The following is a 19,878-nucleotide window of genomic DNA, read 5'->3' as shown; positions in this document are numbered from 1 at the left end:
CATCTTTGTGGTCGAAACAGAAGGTGGTGTCTGCATGAGGGGGTCTAACCACATCCAAAGGGGTTCATTCAGTACGTAAATCTGGAGAGGCACCACAATTTCACAAAATTTACAAACACAAGCCCGTACAGCCAGCCCTCTACAAACTACGGCGTCAAAATTCACACATGTTCAACTTTGCACGCTCTTATTTCTAAGAAATCAGTGTTCTCGGAGAGTACCATCACTGTGGTTGATGAGAATCACATATACAACAGGGAGAGGCACACGTCAAACAATAACAATCTGCACAATTTCCTGTCTTCCTCCCTCTACTTTTCCCTCCCTCATGCTTTCTGCAGATTGTAGCTGCTTCAAAGGGACTCTACCTTCACCTTGCTCACCTTGCAGTTTCTGTACAGTTATTGCAAGCGCACACTGGTTTTATTGGTTTCGTTCAGCAGCAGTGTTACTCATCAACTACCATACGCATCAGCAAGATTAACACATTGTTTCTGTTAAGATTTTAACCCATTTTGGGACTTAGAGATGATTAAAAACACTTACGATAAAAGACTGTTTCCTTCCCCCACAGTCACTCCTCCGTTGAAGCTTAATTACAAGATAGGAACACTTAAATATTTCAGTCTTATGCTGTCACCAGGCTGTGTCTTTTTAAATCTTGCAGAAACAACTGATTTAACTATTGTTCGCGCGCACGCCGGGCAAACATGTACGTTCTTTCTTTATGTAGGAGGTTAAAAAAAGAAAAGAAAAAAGATCACTGTAAACACAACACAGTTTTTCACAGATGGATAAATGACCCTTCATGTGTGACACAACTCAACTTCTCCAGGGACCAAGTTTATTTAAATACTTTAATATAGGTTTTCCTTCTTAATTGTTTACAAAGCTTTGAATAGCACACCAAAAGCTGTGTGTTCATGGCGATTGCACGGAACCACGTATGGCTCTTGGAATCCATTTAACAGGGACATCTGTCCTCAAGATCCCAGGAGCTCAATTTTAGGTTGCATGTCTGATCTGCGGTGTCCTGGAAAAATCCGTCCCCTGAGAAACTCTGTCTTCTCTTCTTCAGACACAGACCGCAGCTCCTGCTCAGTAACCTGGAGAACAGGATTAGGAGAATATCAATCTCACCATCACTCAGATGCACTCAACACAGATACTTCTTCCATTTGTATTTGTATAATTTGGTTGTTGAAGAAGCATTTTTCCTAAATGTCAGTGAGCTATTATCATGGAGGGAAATATATACCAAGGTTCAGAGGTAATTTGACAGTAAAATGCTAACACGGACATCTGAAAAGAACATGTGGCTGAAGGTTTTATTAAGATAATTTAGGTGGCTACAACTAATTTGTAACAAATTCGGCATATGAGAAAAGCTATATGTAGTATTAGTATTGTAACACTTGGAAATTATCAGTAACTACTGGATCCTTAGAAAAAGAATAGCCAAACTCAAACTTGATCGTCTCTCGAGCCTCACCAAGATGGGGTTATATCCCAGGATCTTCAGATGGCGAGTCTTCACAGCCAAAGGACCACGGGGATTGGACGTACCATAGCAAAAACCAGAGAGTGGTGCGCAAATTACTGCAATTCTAAGATATCAAGACAAGAGTTTCTCAGCTTTAAAAAGGTCAAAATTTGAATGTAGATACAGGTATGACAGGATGAAAGTGGAGGTTCGGTTAGAAGAACCTCACTGGGAGGCAAACATCTGAAAGCTGAAAAACAAAACAGAGCACATTGTGGCTTTCTTTTTACTGAGGCAACACTGTGCTTGGAGCACTTTATACTGAACTACAGATATTTAGTTAGAAGGGTTATTATAGTTTTAGATTTGTTTGTTTTGTACTGTATTTTAATTCATCTTTCAAAATGTCTTTAAATTTTACTTCTTTATGAACAATGATTGAAGTTCAGAACAGGCATTGCGCAATACAAATGAAAAATCACATTCATTTCTACATACGATATACAAAAAACAGCCCAAAAAAAAGGACGGTTAAAATCAAGGGCAACTGGATTTGGTTGAAGATACTCAGAGTTTCACCTCTCATCCAAGAGGCTTCTTCAACTCCTCATTTGTTTATTTTTGTAAGTTACAGTTACTGTACTGTATTTTATTTCATTTCATCTTTAAAAATTTATTTAAAATTTTTTTTTTGCATTAGACAAAGAGAGATAGTGAGGAATTACTACTTAGGAGACTCCTTGCATAGAGTTCAACAAAAAGACATATAATAAAGGCACCAAGAAAAAGATGTCAGTGCACAAAACAGTAAAAATGCTAAATGTAAAGCTATATCCACTATTTAAATGGTTGTTGGCTTAAGCTTTTATACATGAAATTTTCAACCATGTCTAATGTTGTTTACAAAAAGCAAGAAAGAAAGTTATACGCGATTTTCCTATCTCAAACCTTTAAAATATTTAAATATGGGATTTAAACTCTATAGCATCTAATCATTGTGACGGTCAATACAACTAACAAGCAGTCTGGCTTTTAGAGCTCTATTTAATGCCCTTTATATATTTAAAGTGTCTTAGTTCAAAATGTAGATTGTATGCGCTTTGTTACATGCAGTTATAGAATAAGATATTTAATCTACGCAATCATGGCTTGCGTCAATGCCCGACAGTGTCACTACCAAAAAGGCCAAACATCCTCTCCACCTGATTTCACATCATCAAATTTTACCAAACATGACATAAGCACATTTAATCAAAAACAAAATGTGAAAGTAAAATACCACTGCAGATTTGCTCAAGATTGAGTCTGGTGATGTGGCCGGCTGCAAACTGATGTTGATGTCTTACCTTTGACTGCTCCCTGCTGGAGAACACTCTTCTCCTGCACAACTACTCACTTCAGTCACAGAGGTTTGGTTCGGCAGAGGTGTGGTTATCACACCATCTGAGAGTCAACACACACACAAACACAGGCGCTTGCTAGCATCACTCTTTCAGAACTAGTGGTGTTCTGTAGCCGTATTCTTGAAGCTAAAGAGCAAAACGCAGGCACAATAATCTGATACTGGGGTAATCATCAATTCTATAACAAGACCAAAAAAAGATTAGTCTGCTTATCTTCACTTCTAGCTCTGTCTTTACCTATGACGTAGAAGTCCTCCACCTCCACCATCTCCTGTAGCACTGTGTCTGTCTGTTCCCCCACCAGTCTCTGCAGGCCCTGTGAGAGCCACGGGTTGAATGATGGACTGCTGCGGCCGAGGTCTCCCAGGAGAGATCGGGGGACAGTCAGGGTCCGAGAGAGCAGATGACGGTCAAGACGGAGGCATATGTTCACTGTCTGAAACATTTTCACCTGGCTATGGAGAAACTTGGGTGCTGAAGAGAAATAGAGGAAGTTCAGATGGATGTAATTGTGTGATGTGAAATAAAAAATAAAGAGAAGCTGCAGACAAAAAAAAAAAAGAGAGAGAAGAATAAGAAGTCTTTTGTCTTTGTGTTACCTGTAGTATTAAACTGCTCCAGGGTATTGGCCTGCAGGAGTTGCTCCAGTAAAGCAGAGGGGAAGTGGCCCAGCAGACACAGATAGTATACAACCTTTAACAACTCAAACCCGGACATCTTGGGTAGATAGGAGTTCAGAGCCTGGCAGAGACTTTCCAGGAACCTAGAACAGCAAGATGGGACCCAACAAAGACATCAAGCCTGGAAACCAATAGACATGGAAGTTATGCAAAATATACTGTCTGACGATAACGAGAAAAAAAAAACATTATAAGATTGTTCGCCTGTCATGATAGCGGCCTTGTCAATTGGTATGTTTGTGAGAGACTGTAAGGTCGCTTTCAAATATAATAATTTTTCTGTAAATTTCATCAATTTTACCAAAGACTACCTTCACTTGTAATCCCCTGATCCTACTTTTGAAAGTAGTAGCTCTAAAAACAAACTTTATACTGTGCAACTTGGCATTTTAATGTGGTAAATTACACATCCTCTGTCCTGGTTTTGAGAGTATATTTCAGACTTAGATTTAGCAAGTAAGTAATTAATAAGTAACAGCAGGGCAAAAAACAATTGATGATGAACAATGGACATTTTTATTAAATTAGCTGTAGACAATTCTGAAGGGCCAGTGTACAAGGAAAAAGATGTGTGAGACACGTGCGTGACCTACTGTTGTCTCCGGTCCTGCAGATCATAGTTAAGAGAGGAGTAAACCTTGAGGACACAGAGGAGGTCTTTAAGCGTCAGGGCGTCTGGATTGGCGATAACCTTCTCAGCAAATACTTCCATTAAGGCGGTGGGACAGAAAATGAGGTTCTCCAACACAGATAGGAAGAGGATCAACTGAACAAGAACAGAAAAAGCATTAGCTTCTTTTAGATTCTTGCTAAACACCCTGTAGCATTAAGAATATTAATGAACGGTTGTCTGTTGCAGCACCTGTTTGTTGGTCCATATGTCTATCATAGAAGCAATGTAGTCCGAAATGTCAGTGAGCAGATCTAAGTCTCTGTAGTGCAGATCCCTACAGGACTGCAGAACTGTAAACAATCTGTTGAAAGGAATTCCGTGCAGGTTTTCTACCAGAGAGGACAGATGTGGAAAAAGAACCAAAGAGGGATATCAGGTTGGCAAAACTATGAAAAAGAAGTCTTTTTATGATATAATATTTCATGCTCCTTTAACAGGTTCTTCAATTTAAGAGGATGACCACACACTCATACAAATGTCATTACCCGTTATGAAATCCACACATTTCCTTTAAAAATTTTATCTCATGGAAAAGTTTTACCTCTGATCTTCTTACTGCAGACGTCCAGCAGTGGTTTGGAGTAGAAGCCCATTGTGGCCATGGTGGAGATCATATACTGGGTATTGGGAAGGCTGAACTGGTCTGTCATTGATAAAGCCTTACCCTGGAGGAAGCAGTGCACAGAATGAACGTCAATGTGGAATGGATTCAACTACAGGTACAAAAATACAGGACATTTTTGGTCATGCCCTGTAGTTCAAAAACAAAGAAAATGGTGAGATTGACAGACATTGTAAAGGGGCACTGAGACAGAAGCAAAGTAAATAAAAGGTTGGATCTGTCCTTGAGTGTGTTTACATGCACACTAGTATATACGCAGATTATTCACAAACACTTTTTTCTTCTGTTTCCCAACAATCAGAATATCATCAAACTAAATCCTGTAACAATTAGACACCATATAGACTGCAAACTGTAGTGAAAATGTTAAGCAGTCAAGGACACGCTTGCACGAGAGCTAGCAAATCATAATTCTGGATAATGTTACAAACACATATATGGAGATTAGAATTCCAAATATCTTCAAAACCAAGAGGCATAAACCAACCTCTAGCTTCAGTTTAAGGTGCAGTGGGACATCTTTCCCCAACAGACGCATCATGGTCTGGAGAGGCATTACATTCTTGATCCCGGGAAGACGAGCCTCAACGACCAGCCTAAGACATAACCACAATAAAAATCAATGCTAATTGAAATTGAAAAATCTATTTAGTAATCTAGGACTTTATGAAAACTTTGTCTAATGTGGCATGGATATCTAAAATTCTGATGCTTATATTTTGGCTAAGACATATGCACCATTTGATAATCCTGACCTCATGCCCGCCTTAAGTGCAGCCACATTGGGGCTGTCCCCCATATGTTCCAGACAGGAGGCCAAGATTGACAGGCCCTTCTCATCAAAGTCATTCAGTCTCTCCTGTTAGTGGACAATAATTTCATTTAATATGGGACACACAACAAAACAAATACTGCCAACATGTTTGCTTGCTGATTGAGAAGTCCTTCACTGCCTACCTGGCAGGTTCGGAGGAAAGTCTGGACCACACGGCTACGTTGGGGAACACCTAGTTTGACCATACCCATGAGAGAATAAGCCATGTCCTCGTTGCGCATGTGCCCCACACTCTTCATGGCCCTTTGCAGTAGCCTGTCAAATGCAGGATGCTCAAACATCAGCTGCAGCTCATAGTGTCTCTGCTCCTCCGACATCTTCTTAGTGGTGGTCCACATGTGGGTCAGGCAGTTGCTGACCTGTCGAACTGTGGGTGAGTATTGACAGGTAAGGTCTAGCACGTCTGTTGGGGAGCCACAGCGCCGCAGATGGTCCACAAAAGGGGACCTCCTCTCTCTCTGCATCGAGACTGTCTCGTCAGGTTGGATTTCAGCAGGCAGCGAAGACTCTGTCCCTGGAGAGGAGAGAAGCTCCTTCTCTTCCAAGTCCTCATTGTGAATCCTATCCTGTGAGTAAAACCGCACTGAACACACAAGACTCCTAGCCAGGCATGTCTGACTATGCCCGGTGCCCCAAGTGTGTGCTAAATGTTGACTTCGGACAGATGTGTCTTTGACTGATGCTGTCACCGGGAAACTGCGTTTCTGCCATAGAGACCTGCGGCTACAAAAGCGCATCCAGACAGACATTGTTCTCTAAAACTTAGGGGTTGAAAATGTGCCAGATGACAGATTTTTTACCAAATTATGTAGATGGAATCAAAGTAATGGCAACTATATTAACGTTAATCAATTAGGGTTATGTTAATGTTTCCACTTCACATTCTAGGCTGCATATAGTGTTAAAATATGCAAGTAACGTTAGTTAGTACAAATGATGAATTACAAAGTGCTACGACTAAGTTACTAACAAGGTCAAGGCCAACAGACCCCCTCCTTTAAGTTATTCAAACATTGGCTAGCTTACATTAGCTAGGGTTAGCTAAGTGATGCCCCCTACCTTGTTACTCTAACCGTGGAAACATGCAAGCAATTGTCCACATGGCACTTGTTGTTGAACCCTGTAAAATCTATCTGTGAAATCACTGTTTAGCGAAGAGGCACAGAGGTACGTTACACTAAAAAGAGGGTCCAATTCATGTTTGCTAGCGTGACACTCTCACGCCAATAATTCGTGCTGTGTGCGCTCCCATGTTTAGTCCGTCTGGCACAACTTGTTAAATCACTTACTGTGAAAATATAATAACCAGTTTTTATTTGAATATAAAACATCTCAAGCATAATATTTATTACGGTTAATGAATATATGTGTGGGCCTTTTTAATTCATAGGTCTCAAAGTCATCGTAACGCGTCCTGATATTTTGTATTTGTGGATTGTTTCCTACTCGGACTCAAATAAGCGCAACATCCGCGGTCTCCTAGCAACCAACGACATCCGGATAGAATGGCCAAATTTGTTCTTGCGGGTAAAGTTTGATATTTTTTTTCTTTTAGCTTTTAGCTTTTAACTGTAGCTATATCAAAATATCGCATTTCTCTATTGTTACAGGCAAAACAGACTGCCCACATTATGCCAAAGCAGAACTATTAGCTGACCGTCTGCAGCAATCTCTGCCAAACTTCAGGATCCACAAGATATCCATCCTCCCAGACAAATGGAAGGTCATATTCTTATTTATTAACTATTTATTATATTTACAAATATTTAGTATATTATTCACATTACATATTCGTCACCTTAATGTGACCTCTCAATGGTCTCTGATAGGAATGGCTGGAGGCCACATGCAGAAGAAATGGCTGGAAACATGAGCAGTCCCCTTTGGTTTGGAGGGAACTGGTGGCCCGAGGAGGGAAAGGGGTGCTCTTGGGCGGCTTCAGTGAGTTCCTAGAGCACTGTCAGGTAGGCATAGATTAGGATTTCTCAATAAAATCACTTCAAAACCTGCAATTTTCTTTAATCTGGGTTTGTGTAGGACTATTACAACATCACATCAGACATGCCTACAGATATAATGCTGAGTGTTGCAGCAGAGAATCTGGAAACCGAGATGAATCTTATTGTAGAGGAGCAGCATCGTGTCAGTCTTATCAAACCCCTTCACATATGGATCAGTAGGTGGGTTAGTCTGATAAAATCAAATCCCCAAAAATACCCCCTCTGTTGAATTTTTGGAAATTTGTTAAGTGTGTTTTCAATACCTTTCCAGTGCTCTCAGCCCAGCCTGCCACTTCCTGATCCCCAATCTGCTCTCTACTGAGGTGTTCCCCCACATTTCTGCCATCAGCCTCCACCTACTGGACCTGGAGGGAAATGAGGAGGGACTGCAGTGGCTGAGGATGGAGACAGAGGACCTGGCGCTCCCTCTGCTTCATCAAGTATAGTATTTTTTAAAGGAACTTTTCAGTTTTTGACCCATATCAGAAGGAAAATAAAGCCATCAAACTATCATTCATTTTTAGGTGACCATTCACACAGATCTGGAACAGGCCTTCCAGGAAGCAGATGTCATTGTATTGCTGGATGAGTGGTGGTCTGATGTCCATTGTGATACAGAGAATGAGAATGAGGAGGAAAAGAAGAAGAGAAAGGTAAAAGGGATCTCAGACAGGTACAGAGAGTATGGACAACTGATTGACACAAAGGCCAACAAGGAGGTGAAGGTGATTGTGTCTGGTGACTCTTTTATCAACCTGAGATGCTCACTTCTGTTGGACAATGCACGCTCCATTGACAGCCGCCAGTTTGTCACCACAACAACTCAGCTGGAGAATGAAGCCAGGGCCATCATTGCAAAGAAGCTTCAAGTGAGAACTTCAGGTAGATACTGTAAATCCCCTCACTCTATTTGGTGAAACTCAGTCACATTTACCTACTGCATATTCCCATTGTCACTTGATGATGAATCATTATTGCCTCTTCTTCTGCTCTAGATGTTAGAAATGTCATTGTGTGGGGAAACATCAGTGGTAGTTTCTACATCGACCTGCAGAGGGCAAAGGTTTTCAACTATGGTGGGGCAATCAAAGGACCAGCTTTCTTTTCCCAACCAGTCCAAACAATTCTCCATGATAGGTTTGTTACAATAACAAGCAGGATTTCAATAAGTAAGTTCTTCAGACTCCTGGTTCAGAAGTATAGGCAATTATTTATGTGTTTTAAAACACTAGATTAATGACATATCTAACTGTAGTGGTTAACTCCACCAATCTGGCACTTTGGCAGGCTAAACAAACATATATAATATAATATATATATAATAATATAAGGCACTCATCTACCACCAAATCACAAAACTGCCTACCAATGTGTACCCTGCTGAGTACAGTATGTGCCAGTGTTTATTGCACAATACATCTGACCCATCATTCTGACAGTTCTGTTTAAAAACAGGGATATGCCAAAACAGCCAATCATCTCCTTTTCTCTGGCAGGAAATGGTTGCAACAAGACTTTGAAGACTTGGTATGTTCTCAGCGTGCGGCTGTGGTTTCAAAGACCTGCCGAGCAGCTGCCATGTCAGCAGCCAATGGGATCCTCACTGTCCTAAAGGCTTGGAATGGCATTTGTAGTCCAGATGAGGTCTTCTCTATGGGTGCACTTTGCCCAGGTGATGACACTGCCAAGCACAATGTGTGACAAACACGGGGAACGGGGGGTATGTGCAGGGATGAAGTTTTAAGTTTTAAGAAACATTTTAAATGAGGGATCCATATCCAAATCTATACTTTATTTCTCCATATTGTCACCGATTTTGCTTGTGTTAAAATATGAGTGTCTTTGGCTACTTGTAGGCTACTACAATCTCCCAGAAGGTGTTGTCCTCTCAGTTCCAGTAACCTTCGGAGATGGTAAATGGTCTGTGCTGTCTGATGTGCTTGTTGGAGACGAGCTGAAGGAGAGACTTCAGCTTTCTGCAAATGAACTCAGGCAGGTAGGTCAAGGTAGAAAAAAGAACGAGGGATGTTGCACAACAAACATTTTCATGGCTACAATCTGCTTAAACATTTGGTGTTTTCAAAAAATGTTTCTAAAAAGATTTTAACAGTTGTTTTTTTCCCCAGGAAAAAGAACTAGCGTCAGAAAATTGCCTGATTGTTATGAATAAAGAAGACAGTTGATAGACATTTTTTTAAAATCACTTGCCTATTGACAACGCATAGTAAAATCATAGTCTAGAAGTTGATTAAAATGATGAAAGTAAATAATCCAGATACATTTCAGTGCCACATCTTAAGTTTGTTTCAGTTTGTTCTTTTATTCTCTTACTTTCACATGTGGAGTTGCAGTTTTTATTTGACCAGTTTAATGACAATAAATCTTTTCTGCTTTACGAAACTCATCCATTGCCATTATATTTTTAGATGTAAAAGATCAAACTGAGTACTTTATGGAAAAAGGAGAAATTAGAAAATATATTCCTTTTTTTTTTTTTTTTTTTTTTTTTTTTTTTAAATTGTACTGTTCAGTAAGTGCCTTTTTTATAGTTCAAGAAGCAATATTTGAAGCATATAACACACTAATACCATACACAAACTAGTTTGTTAATATCCTTCTCTAAATCTGATCACTTGCCACCCGTTTCCATTTACAGTTGGGCAGTTTTTAAAATGAGGACATCAAAACTTGTATTCCCCTCATTGGTAATTAAATATTAAACAAACTAAATTTAATGGGCTCTTTTAACCTGAAACATTCAAATTGATTTTTTTTTCCTCTCACAAATTGTGCAGTACATTGTCAGCTGACAAGGAGAACTTGAACAGAGTGCTGTTTTTACATGCAGAATATACACTTTTTTTTTTTTTAGCATTTCTACACTATACACAAGGAGGCATTGACTGAAAAAGGGAAAGGTTAGTACAAATACAATGCACTATGACAAGTCGGGAAATGGACACATATTCTGCAATGCTATATTCAATTTGTACAACCCACCCCTGAGATCTGGATGCAGAGTGGTTTACAAAAGCAAAACTGGCCTCTTTATACAGTCAAGCATAGTGCTAGATTGCTTTTCGTCTTGCCAAACATTTTCCTCAAATTCCCTGCAACGGCCAGATACATAATGTTTAATTTAACTAATGTCCCTCCAAAAACAGGAAAAAAGAAGCTCCAGTAAAAGTAACACTCTTTTGAAAATTGACCTCAAATATTGATCATGGTAAATACATGCGTGATGCATGGCATGCATGGACCTGCCGTGGCACAAAGGAGGTTATTTGGTAGATATACATATCCCAGTGACGACTATACACGTACAAATAGTTGGGTATAGATGGGCCTCTCTCTCAAGAAGCCTGTGATTTTCAACAAAGTTGTAGATCTACATATGGACCAATTACATATGGATGTATGTAATTAAAGTCTATTAACAAATTTTAATAAAAATGAGGCATTAACCACAGAGAGGAAAGTCAGGAACATTTTTGTTTATCTTGCCACACCAAAGTCACTTACGTGTATGGGTGAAGATCTACTACCTGTCAACATCCAACAATGTCAAAGATTAAGTTTCCATTTCCAGGCAACAAGTGAAAGACCACTAATGACTGAATGCTTCTGTCAAAACTGTAACCTTGAAGACCTTGGAGATGAGGATAAAGTGAAGGATAATACTATTGTTTTACTAAGTCTAACTCTGGGAATACACATTTTAAACCTGTAGCTCTACGGTGTCATCATTAAAACAATTTTACAATCATTATGGGCAACTGAAGGGATTACATTTACTTTTAAACTCCGCCTCATCTCGACAATAAAGTTTTATTAACTGACAGTTAAATTAAATAATTTATGGCATATATTAATAGTTATATAATCCAACATTTCAACTCTTTATAAACACCAACTAGATAAACATCTGCTGAACAAGGTGGAAGGGTTAAGGTCCTAGCTGAAGAAGAAAATAAAGGCATCATTATTGTGACATGAGACTGAACATGGGCAGAGTTGTCACTACGCTATAAGAAAAATGCTTGCCAACGTCAATGCTACATGATAAAGCAAAAACATATCTAACAACGCTTCACAACCCCTGACAATAATGATGTCTCTATGACTGTTAAGCCAGGTCTGCCCTGAACCTGCTCTCACTGAACATGACACTATCGGGGCCAGCAGACTGTAGGACATAAAGCATTACTGTAAATGCATTATTGATGATTTCTGTTATAGTTACCTGCACAGGTCAAAGCTGTGTCATTATGAATAAATGCCACTTGATAGTAGTTGATGATCCCGATAATGTGACGAGGCTGAACAGACCCCCTGTAATGACAGGCTACGAAAGCAGAGCGCACCGAGTAATCTCATCAATCTGCCACACAACCAACACACCAACCAACCGTATTAAACGCCAAACTCTTTGATAAATGTTTTGTATATAGCAGTATGTAGGGATATAATAAGCTCTAACGTACAAATAAAAACATAACATTTGGAGGTGGGGGTAGGGGGAGGTAACCGGGAAGCTATGACTGTGGTTGATGCTGGGGAGATGAAGGTGTCTCTGGAGCTCCTCCCACCACCTGTCTGTCAGAGCTGAGGTCCAGCCCCTCATCCAACTGCTCCAGTTCACTTTGGTCCAGAAGCTCAAAGTCCTCTTCCTCGGTCGGTACTAGTGTGTCATCAGGCATCTCCTCGCCGGCGCCGCTTTCTGTCGCCATCACCTTATCCGGGTCCTCATCAGTCCCCAGCGCCCCTGTTGTAGAAATTGTAGTGTTAGCAGTGGTGTCGGTGGGTTGGGCGGAGGTCTCTAGGGCACCCAGTGGGATTTCAGTGGGAAGAAACTCAGCCAGGGCGGGCTCCTCGCTGGCCTCACTGGAGCGCAGCAGGGCTGACAGAGTGTTCTGCACCACAGTGGAGATGGCTGTGCTCACTATCTCCTTGCTCAAGGCCTCCAAGGACCGCTGTGCACCCTGGGTCACTGCAACTTCCTTCTCCTCTGCCTCCTGCTGCCCCCCTTCCCCCCCTGTGCCTGCCGCAGGCAACAAGCCCTCCTCCCCCCCAGGTGGTCGTCCATGTCCGTTGAAGTGTGTGTTCACGAAGTGGAGCGGAGAGGCTAGGTGCTGGATAAGGAGGCTGGCGGGGCTCAAAGGTTCCCCCTCTGATTGAGCACCAGCCCGGGCTCCGTCACCCTGGCCGGGGCCTCGCAGAGGGAAGTGGAGCAGGTTGTGCTCAATGGATGGAAACTCCTCAACTGAGGGGAACTCAGGGAGATCCCGCAGGTAGGACTCCTCTGGGTCGCTGTGTAAACTCTGCTGGTCTAGGTCTGTAGTAGAGACGAGACAGCAGGAAAAAAAAAAAAAAAAAAATCTAACGCAACTGACAAGCATCTAAGCCAAACATAATTTATAGAACACTTTACAGATCAAGACGTTTTTAGTTTTAAAAATAACTTTTAAACATTTATTTAGTAAAGTCTGGGACTGTATCTGATGCTATATGTCCTTTTGTTGTATCCGGCTATGTTTGTTTTTCCTGTGTATCTGCTGTCCTCAGGTCTCTCTTGCAAAAGACATCTTGATCTCAATGAGATTACCTGATTAAATAAAAGGAGAGTTCCACAGCATTAAAGCTGTTCTGGAGGCTCTTGTGGCCTGACTCCATACTATTGACCCTTTTTCACTGCATGGTACCAGCTCGACTTGCCTTCGACTCAACTTTTTTGGTTTTCTATTGGGGAAAAGTTGTACCTGGTACTTTTTTTTGTATCACCTCCGTCGAGGTGCCAAGTGAGCCCAGTCAAGCTAAGGCGATACCAAAAGGTCACGTAAAAACACTGCAGACTACTGATTGGTCAGAGAGAAACATCACAAATCACTGCATCATCATTGCAACATCAGCAACAGAATGTTTTATATTTTACAGTTTTCATATGCCATTTCATCACTAAATAGGCTTTGAGTTTTGAACTGTGTAGATTTCGAATATTGGCAGTTCTATGAAAATTAATGGTGGATCGAAAATGTGCTTAAATGTTTTTGGAGCTGAGAAGCTTCACAAGTGCCCGGCGGGGGACGCTAGTGAGCCAGCCGGCCAGTTAGCTCACAGACCCCTCTGGTCCCACAGTCCCACAGACTACTGCAGCCAATGCAGCAGAGACTCAAGCAATAACACATTGTGCCATTACTCTGTCTTTACATTCTGAGTAATTTTGAAACGTTTTAACTTAAATTAAGAGACATCTGGTGGGTGTGTGTGGGTCGCGAGTGTGTGTTGCGTTGAACATTACGTCGCTGCAGGTTCATGCGGTGTTGCTTTGATGACCAGCTACATAGAGGGGGTACTATCTGCAATGGAAAACGGAGAATGACGGGCCAAAAGCGAGTCGAGTAGTTGAGTCGAGCTGGTACCAGCAGTAGAAAAGGGGCATAATTTTTCCTTGAGCAGAGCTAAACAACAGCAGGTTGTAATATGATCTGGCTCCAGAGCTGAACTGACTCCCTAGCTTTCATCCCAAGCCAAAAACAACTTCTGTAGAGGCATAAATTGAGGTGTGACGTTGATTTGACTGATCATTTACCTTCAGAGACGTCAGTGAGTTGAGGAGTGGTGGCTCTGGACACGGAGAACCCTCCACTCTCCAAGATGGATGCCTCCTCATCCGACAACTCTGAGTCTGTGATGGCCATCGCCAGGGCTGTGGTCTTCACATCCACCTGACCAACAAAAACAGAGCATCTCATCTCATCTTTTTCATAACTGCACTTACTGGAGTTAAGTTTACTTAAGTTTACACAGTGCTCTGCAGGTCTTAATTCATTCCACAGATACAACATTGTGACTTAATACCTGACATTACATCAGAATTGTCAGTTACTGAACTATATATGTCCTACAGGTATGTTAATGGAATGTGGTAGTACTTGAAATACATTTACTACACCACTCTACAGAGCTCCATCCCAGCTTTCCTAAAAGCCATGGCTGACTTCAGCACAACACATACCTTGCTCCCAACACTACTGCTGCTAACTCTGTTGGTCTTAATCTACAAAATAAAAGTCTATGTGGCAGTGTATTGTGGGTTGAGGTTTCAGCCGTGTGTCCATACCGTCGGGGCGAAACAAGACAGCTCTTCCTCACTGTCACTCTCTGTTTCAGCTCTTGGCTCGTCCCCTTCCTCCACCTCCTTCTTCACCTCTGTGAAAACACGCATACCACACATTTAAAAATGTCACCCTGGAGAAGAAAGTGCATGCCAATTGCACATGATCACCCAACAGCGGCAAATGACTGATTCAAAAGACAGAACGGCTCTCGGTTTTATGCCATACCTTAAGAATGTGCAACAGCTTACGTATAACATCCTGTTACAGATACGGGATCTAGGTACAAATATAACCTGAGAATTTATAATCACACTTCTTGATGTTCAACACTGCTCTATTTACACAGTTATGTAACACAATGGCTATTCTTTCTGTTTTTGCATCAGTAAGAGGGAAAAGAAAGGCGATCTGCGTCAATTCAAAACTCAAGCTCCTTATCGCATGCTATAGCCCTGTATTAATGTTACAAACATAAACCTGTTTTAATAGCTGCAGGATTTAAATTTGATCTAATGCCCACAAAGTGTTAGGCCTAAATCTACTGCCTGAAAAAGTCACAGTGGCACTCACTCCTTTTGTCGTGCTTGCGGTGCTCTGTATCTCCTTTCATGCTGTAGTCCAGTTTCATTAGGATTGGCTCCAAGCCTGTGTACATCCTCTGGATCAGTTCGTGGTACACCACTAACGGCCACAACAGCACGCTCAGGACTGAACAGGTGCACAGAGAAAACATTGACAACTTTATACTGCACTTATTCTTCACGAATATCAAAGCAAGATACTGCAGATGCACACAAGAGTGTATGCAAAAAAGGCTGATTTTGTAATGAGGATCATGTTATATCCACTTACTACAAACTATTAAAATACAAACATGACCTATTAGATAGAAATTAACCTGCACCAACAGGAATCCTGAGTTTATAAATGCATCAACAAGGAATCCACAAGCAAATGTAATTACTCCATCGAGTGCTATTACTACCTATTATCACACACACTCTGTTTATCATGAAAAGCACATATCCAATGGGAATAAAGGGCTTTGCATGACAGTTTTTGTGAATATGTCAATTAGGGAAGAGGTGACTCACCTATAATATAGGAGATCATGATTCCTGGTACATAATGTCCAACCATGGCAAGTACAAAACAGCCACTGCACATCATCACACAGAACTGGGAAAAAGACCATGTAAGAGAAATTAAGGCTTCCACATCTTTACGCTGAAAGTGTACAATATAAGGAAGTGAAAAAGTGGCATCTCTGCAGCTGTGGGGTGTCTTGGTGTATGATAGAAGAGAATGTCTGGGTGAGTTCCTGCTACTGCAGCACCTGCTGAGATCCGACAGATTGTATCACACTTTATAGATTCACGTTCTTTCAATGATGTTTTCAGTCTGCAGGTAAACTAAAAACACGCATCTACGTTATTTGTCATTTATTCAGCCATAGCATTAGTAATGTTGACTTTTACATACAGTATTTGGCCATGTCTGCTTACAATGACCTGCACAAGGCTGATAAAGGAATCAAGACACCAGATAGCCTGAATGTAAATAGAGATACAAAGGCTTTTACAATAAACGAAATCAGATATCTGAACAAGGCACATTATTACAATTCTCTCTCATCTGCTAGTACACTCGTAAAGATCTTTAGTCAGTGAAACGCACATTTGTTAATTCACCTCGTCTTTATTTTCTGTAGATTAAAAGGTGAATTCGCAATTGCACCGTTTAATCAAAAATACAAACGTGTAAGGTGTCTGAAATGTCACATAATTCCAGTGCATTTCTTTCCTTGTGTTTCAATGGGCGGAGTCGGAGTGCCGTACCTTGCCATGGTTCTGTCTTTTGTACTGCAGCATCTCCTGCAGGTACAGGCAGCAGGTCAGGTAGCTCTCCGCAAGGTGGTGGCTGAGCTCAGGAATACTGAGCAGACGCTGCTCCCCGCTCATTGTTTCACTGCACGCAAACAAGAATACACACAACACCAAACACAAGAAGACAGTGAGAAACACAACACTTGTAAAGTGTACTTAAAAGTACTTCAGGCTATATTTAAATGATTCAAGAAAGGAGGTAGTGTAGGTTTGTGTAATGATAGTGCGGGGAGGGAGACACACACAGAGTTGAACACAAATACAACAGACTACACTAGACCAGTAGCCTGTAATTAATTCTGATGATATGGTGTGACATGTGAGGAAAATATTATTAACATAAAGACAAGACTTCTCGCTGTAACAGATGCTCATATTCTAAAGCAAGAATATGAAGAAAATGTAACAAGCAATCTGTTTATCATGTACATACTACACACCTTTGTACAGTTTGAGCCTCTGCATGTTGAACTGCGGCAGGAGAAAAAACACAATTAGCAGCAGATTGTGAACAAAAAATGAGACCATGGAGCCTCAAATGAAGGTGAAATTATTCTTTTACAAGTTTAGTTTTTAAGGTTTGTGCTTGTGGGCCTTGGTGCATAAAAAAGTGTATTTTACATTTGATATGATGTAGTGTGTTTGACTACATGGTTGCTGAAAAATCAAGCTATCCTATACTGGTTGCGTTAACCTTAACTCGATTAGAAAGTAAGATTTCTTTGAGTTACATATTTGCATGAGGATTTCCCACCTTGACAAGCCCTGCAGTAAAAATAATATTTGTAAAATCTCACAAATATTAGTATGACAGTGAACCACCTTTGGTGAATAGTCAAGAACTGTCAGCAGCTTCAGACTAATAGCACCATGGTATTGGCAGTGAAAACTCCTCCTGACTTAAAGATGATTTTGATAGTATCATTACTCAATTAACAATTTGATGTCTCCCTTGGAAACCAGACACTGTACCAGGATGGTATTAATGCAAGTTGAATAAAAGTATTTAAAAATATGTCTTTTAAACACACACAGTGTAAACACTGACAGTCGTAGTAGCAGGCTTCTCCATCCAGTGAAGATACTGTGCTCCACAAATATAGATTTTAATTGGCTCAGCAACAGAGAACATTTGCTTTGACAAAGCCTGATGACCAGATTATATTCCATAAAGGCCTGGGCTTACCAGTAATGATGGGCAACTTGGACTTCCATCTCTCCAGTAGCATTAGTCCCAGCAGGGACACACTCAACAGGAACAGAGGTCGCAGGGAGGTTGATGACAGGAGCCTGTGGAGACACAGAAAAACAGCCTACCAGTTGACTTATGTCCAACATATAAACATATAATATAATAAACATACAAACAAACATCAGGAAAATCACTTCCAAATTAGACTTAATAAATAAAATCTACATCTGCACCTGTAAATTGGCTCTCACTGACAGCTGGTTATCAAGGCCCGTGCCACTCAGCATGACATGAGTGTTTATTTTGTTTAGCAGAACAAAAGCTAACACGAGTAACAACTCAAAATAACCACGACTGTCTATTTAAGCAGAGCAATAATGAGTTTCCTGATAGTGTTTCACGCATGACGCCGAATTTGCCGTGCTGAAAATTAAGTTTAAACTGGCTTGCAGGCTACGTTAGCATTAGGCTAAAGACGTGGGATTAGCTAACTTATCTTGACATTCACTCGTAATATCCTCCCTGACGTTAGCCAGCTAGCTAATGATGTTCAATGCAACCTCGTCGAGCTGGCAAAGAGGTGGAAAACGTGATTAACGTGAACGCTATTACCAGAATAATGTGTTGAGTGTCAGAGCGACAGTGATGCTGTACAACGGCCTCTCCCAGACCAGCAGCCTCTGCACCCACAGAAGTAGGGGCTCATACTGCGATAGCCAACCCTGAAGCCGCTCCCGCAGGCGAACGAGATCCGGGTTTGCGTCCCCGCAGGCCTGCTCCGACGTCCCTGCAGGGAACAGAGACTCGAGGCCGACCGAAGACGAGGTAACAGAGGGGCGTCTTCTTGCCTCCTCTTCGCTCGCCATGTTTCCCCCACTTTGTTATGTTGTTTTGGGTATCACGGGGTATATGGAAAGATCAACGTCAAGCGTGGTAAACTTAAAAAAAAGAAGCTTCCCGTTGTGACTTTCAAAATAAAACATATCGCCTGTTGCAACCATAGACTATATAAAAAGGTTGCAACCAGGATGCAACGACAGGTAGCGACAAGTAAGTTACACAATATTTGGTGAATGATAGTACGTTTGGAAAAATGTACTCACAAATAGCCTATTGGAACGACCAATGTGAAACTATACACACCCAAAAAGTACAAAAATACATATGCATATATTCATCAGAATCAGATTTATTTGCCAGGTATATGTACACATATGAGGAATTTAACTCACTTTAACTCAGCTTACTTATACAATAATACAATAACACAATAACACAATAATACAGTAAAAAAATCTAACACAGGCTTCAGTATAGAGAATACATACACACTATAAACAAAACAGAAAGATTGAATAGTGCAATAGTGCAATGAGCAGAGTGCAAAGGATGCAGGATTAAATTATTATTACCATTATTGTTGTTATTATTATGTACATGGTGGAGGTGGATGCGATATACAGGTGCACATACACATACAAGCATACATGTACACAGTGTGATGAGTGCAAAGAATGCTGGAATATTATGTGCAGTGTTATGTACATGAGGTAAGTGGATTTGGTATATGGTATATACAATATACAATATGACAAAAGTAACAGTAAGAACAGCTCTTTATAGTTAAGTTAATCTAAGTTTGCAGACTCTAAATATAAAACCGGATGTGTTTTCAGATAACTTCATATTTAATATAGTGATTTATAATTTTTAAATTTGATTACATATATTTTATGGATTTTATGTCAGGTAAGCTTATTTTACTTGGAAGGCAATCTCAACTTCCGGCCTCATCCTTAATAATTTCTGGCAACTTGATGTACCAATGACACAGATGGCGGACGGATCACAAGGCCCGTCACGGATGTGAAAAAAAATACAGTCACGTGTTTCCTTGTTTACCGTATAGGGGTTAAAGCCCAAGCGTACCACCGTGTGGTTAGAGGAAAGTGCTGCATGCATTAAATGTTGCATAAGCTCTCTTTC

General features: G+C 40.8%; 3 protein-coding genes across 7 annotated transcripts; 1 reads left to right on the top strand and 2 right to left on the bottom strand.

Moving 5' to 3' along the window:
* Positions 1–822: 822 nt before the first annotated feature.
* Positions 823–6,944, bottom strand: fastkd2 (FAST kinase domains 2). 3 transcript variants are annotated; one of them, XM_038718991.1, is made up of 12 exons: positions 6,756–6,944; positions 5,819–6,419; positions 5,617–5,720; positions 5,349–5,457; positions 4,781–4,904; positions 4,429–4,568; positions 4,160–4,332; positions 3,486–3,649; positions 3,124–3,360; positions 2,830–2,926; positions 1,493–1,607; positions 823–1,106 (listed from the first exon to the last, which is right to left on the bottom strand). In XM_038718991.1, exons 2-12 carry the CDS (start codon positions 6,158–6,160, stop codon positions 984–986), a joined length of 1,728 nt encoding a protein of 575 aa, XP_038574919.1. In that variant the 5' UTR covers positions 6,161–6,419; positions 6,756–6,944; the 3' UTR covers positions 823–983. The 3 variants fall into 3 exon arrangements, with proteins under 3 accessions (XP_038574919.1, XP_038574926.1, XP_038574911.1); XM_038718998.1 differs by having other exon boundaries at positions 5,819–6,262; XM_038718983.1 differs by having other exon boundaries at positions 5,819–6,944.
* Positions 6,945–7,025: 81 nt separating this feature from the next.
* mdh1b (malate dehydrogenase 1B, NAD (soluble)) lies at positions 7,026–9,980 on the top strand. 3 transcript variants are annotated; one of them, XM_038719024.1, is made up of 10 exons: positions 7,026–7,223; positions 7,307–7,419; positions 7,526–7,660; positions 7,734–7,876; positions 7,968–8,136; positions 8,221–8,578; positions 8,692–8,833; positions 9,193–9,368; positions 9,553–9,692; positions 9,823–9,980. In XM_038719024.1, exons 1-10 carry the CDS (start codon positions 7,202–7,204, stop codon positions 9,877–9,879), a joined length of 1,455 nt encoding a protein of 484 aa, XP_038574952.1. In that variant the 5' UTR covers positions 7,026–7,201; the 3' UTR covers positions 9,880–9,980. The 3 variants fall into 3 exon arrangements, with proteins under 3 accessions (XP_038574952.1, XP_038574942.1, XP_038574962.1); XM_038719014.1 differs by having other exon boundaries at positions 7,030–7,223; positions 9,553–9,965; XM_038719034.1 differs by lacking the exon at positions 7,026–7,223 and having other exon boundaries at positions 7,288–7,419; positions 7,526–7,637; positions 9,553–9,965.
* A 16-nt stretch (positions 9,981–9,996) lies between these two features.
* retreg2 (reticulophagy regulator family member 2) lies at positions 9,997–18,825 on the bottom strand. Its single transcript, XM_038719005.1, has 9 exons — positions 18,505–18,825; positions 17,887–17,990; positions 17,141–17,171; positions 16,653–16,782; positions 15,909–15,993; positions 15,385–15,522; positions 14,817–14,905; positions 14,286–14,421; positions 9,997–13,031 (listed from the first exon to the last, which is right to left on the bottom strand). Exons 1-9 carry the CDS (start codon positions 18,756–18,758, stop codon positions 12,232–12,234), a joined length of 1,767 nt encoding a protein of 588 aa, XP_038574933.1. The 5' UTR covers positions 18,759–18,825; the 3' UTR covers positions 9,997–12,231.
* Between the last annotated feature and the right edge of the window lie 1,053 nt (positions 18,826–19,878).

The sequence above is a fragment of the Micropterus salmoides genome, unplaced genomic scaffold, assembly GCF_014851395.1.
Source record: "Micropterus salmoides isolate LMB-PRFRI ecotype aquatic unplaced genomic scaffold, ASM1485139v1 Ms_hic_scaffold_1, whole genome shotgun sequence".
Lineage (NCBI taxonomy): Eukaryota > Metazoa > Chordata > Actinopteri > Centrarchiformes > Centrarchidae > Micropterus > Micropterus salmoides.
Note: the sequence above shows the minus strand (reverse complement) of the source record. Positions and strands in the feature narration are given on the sequence as shown.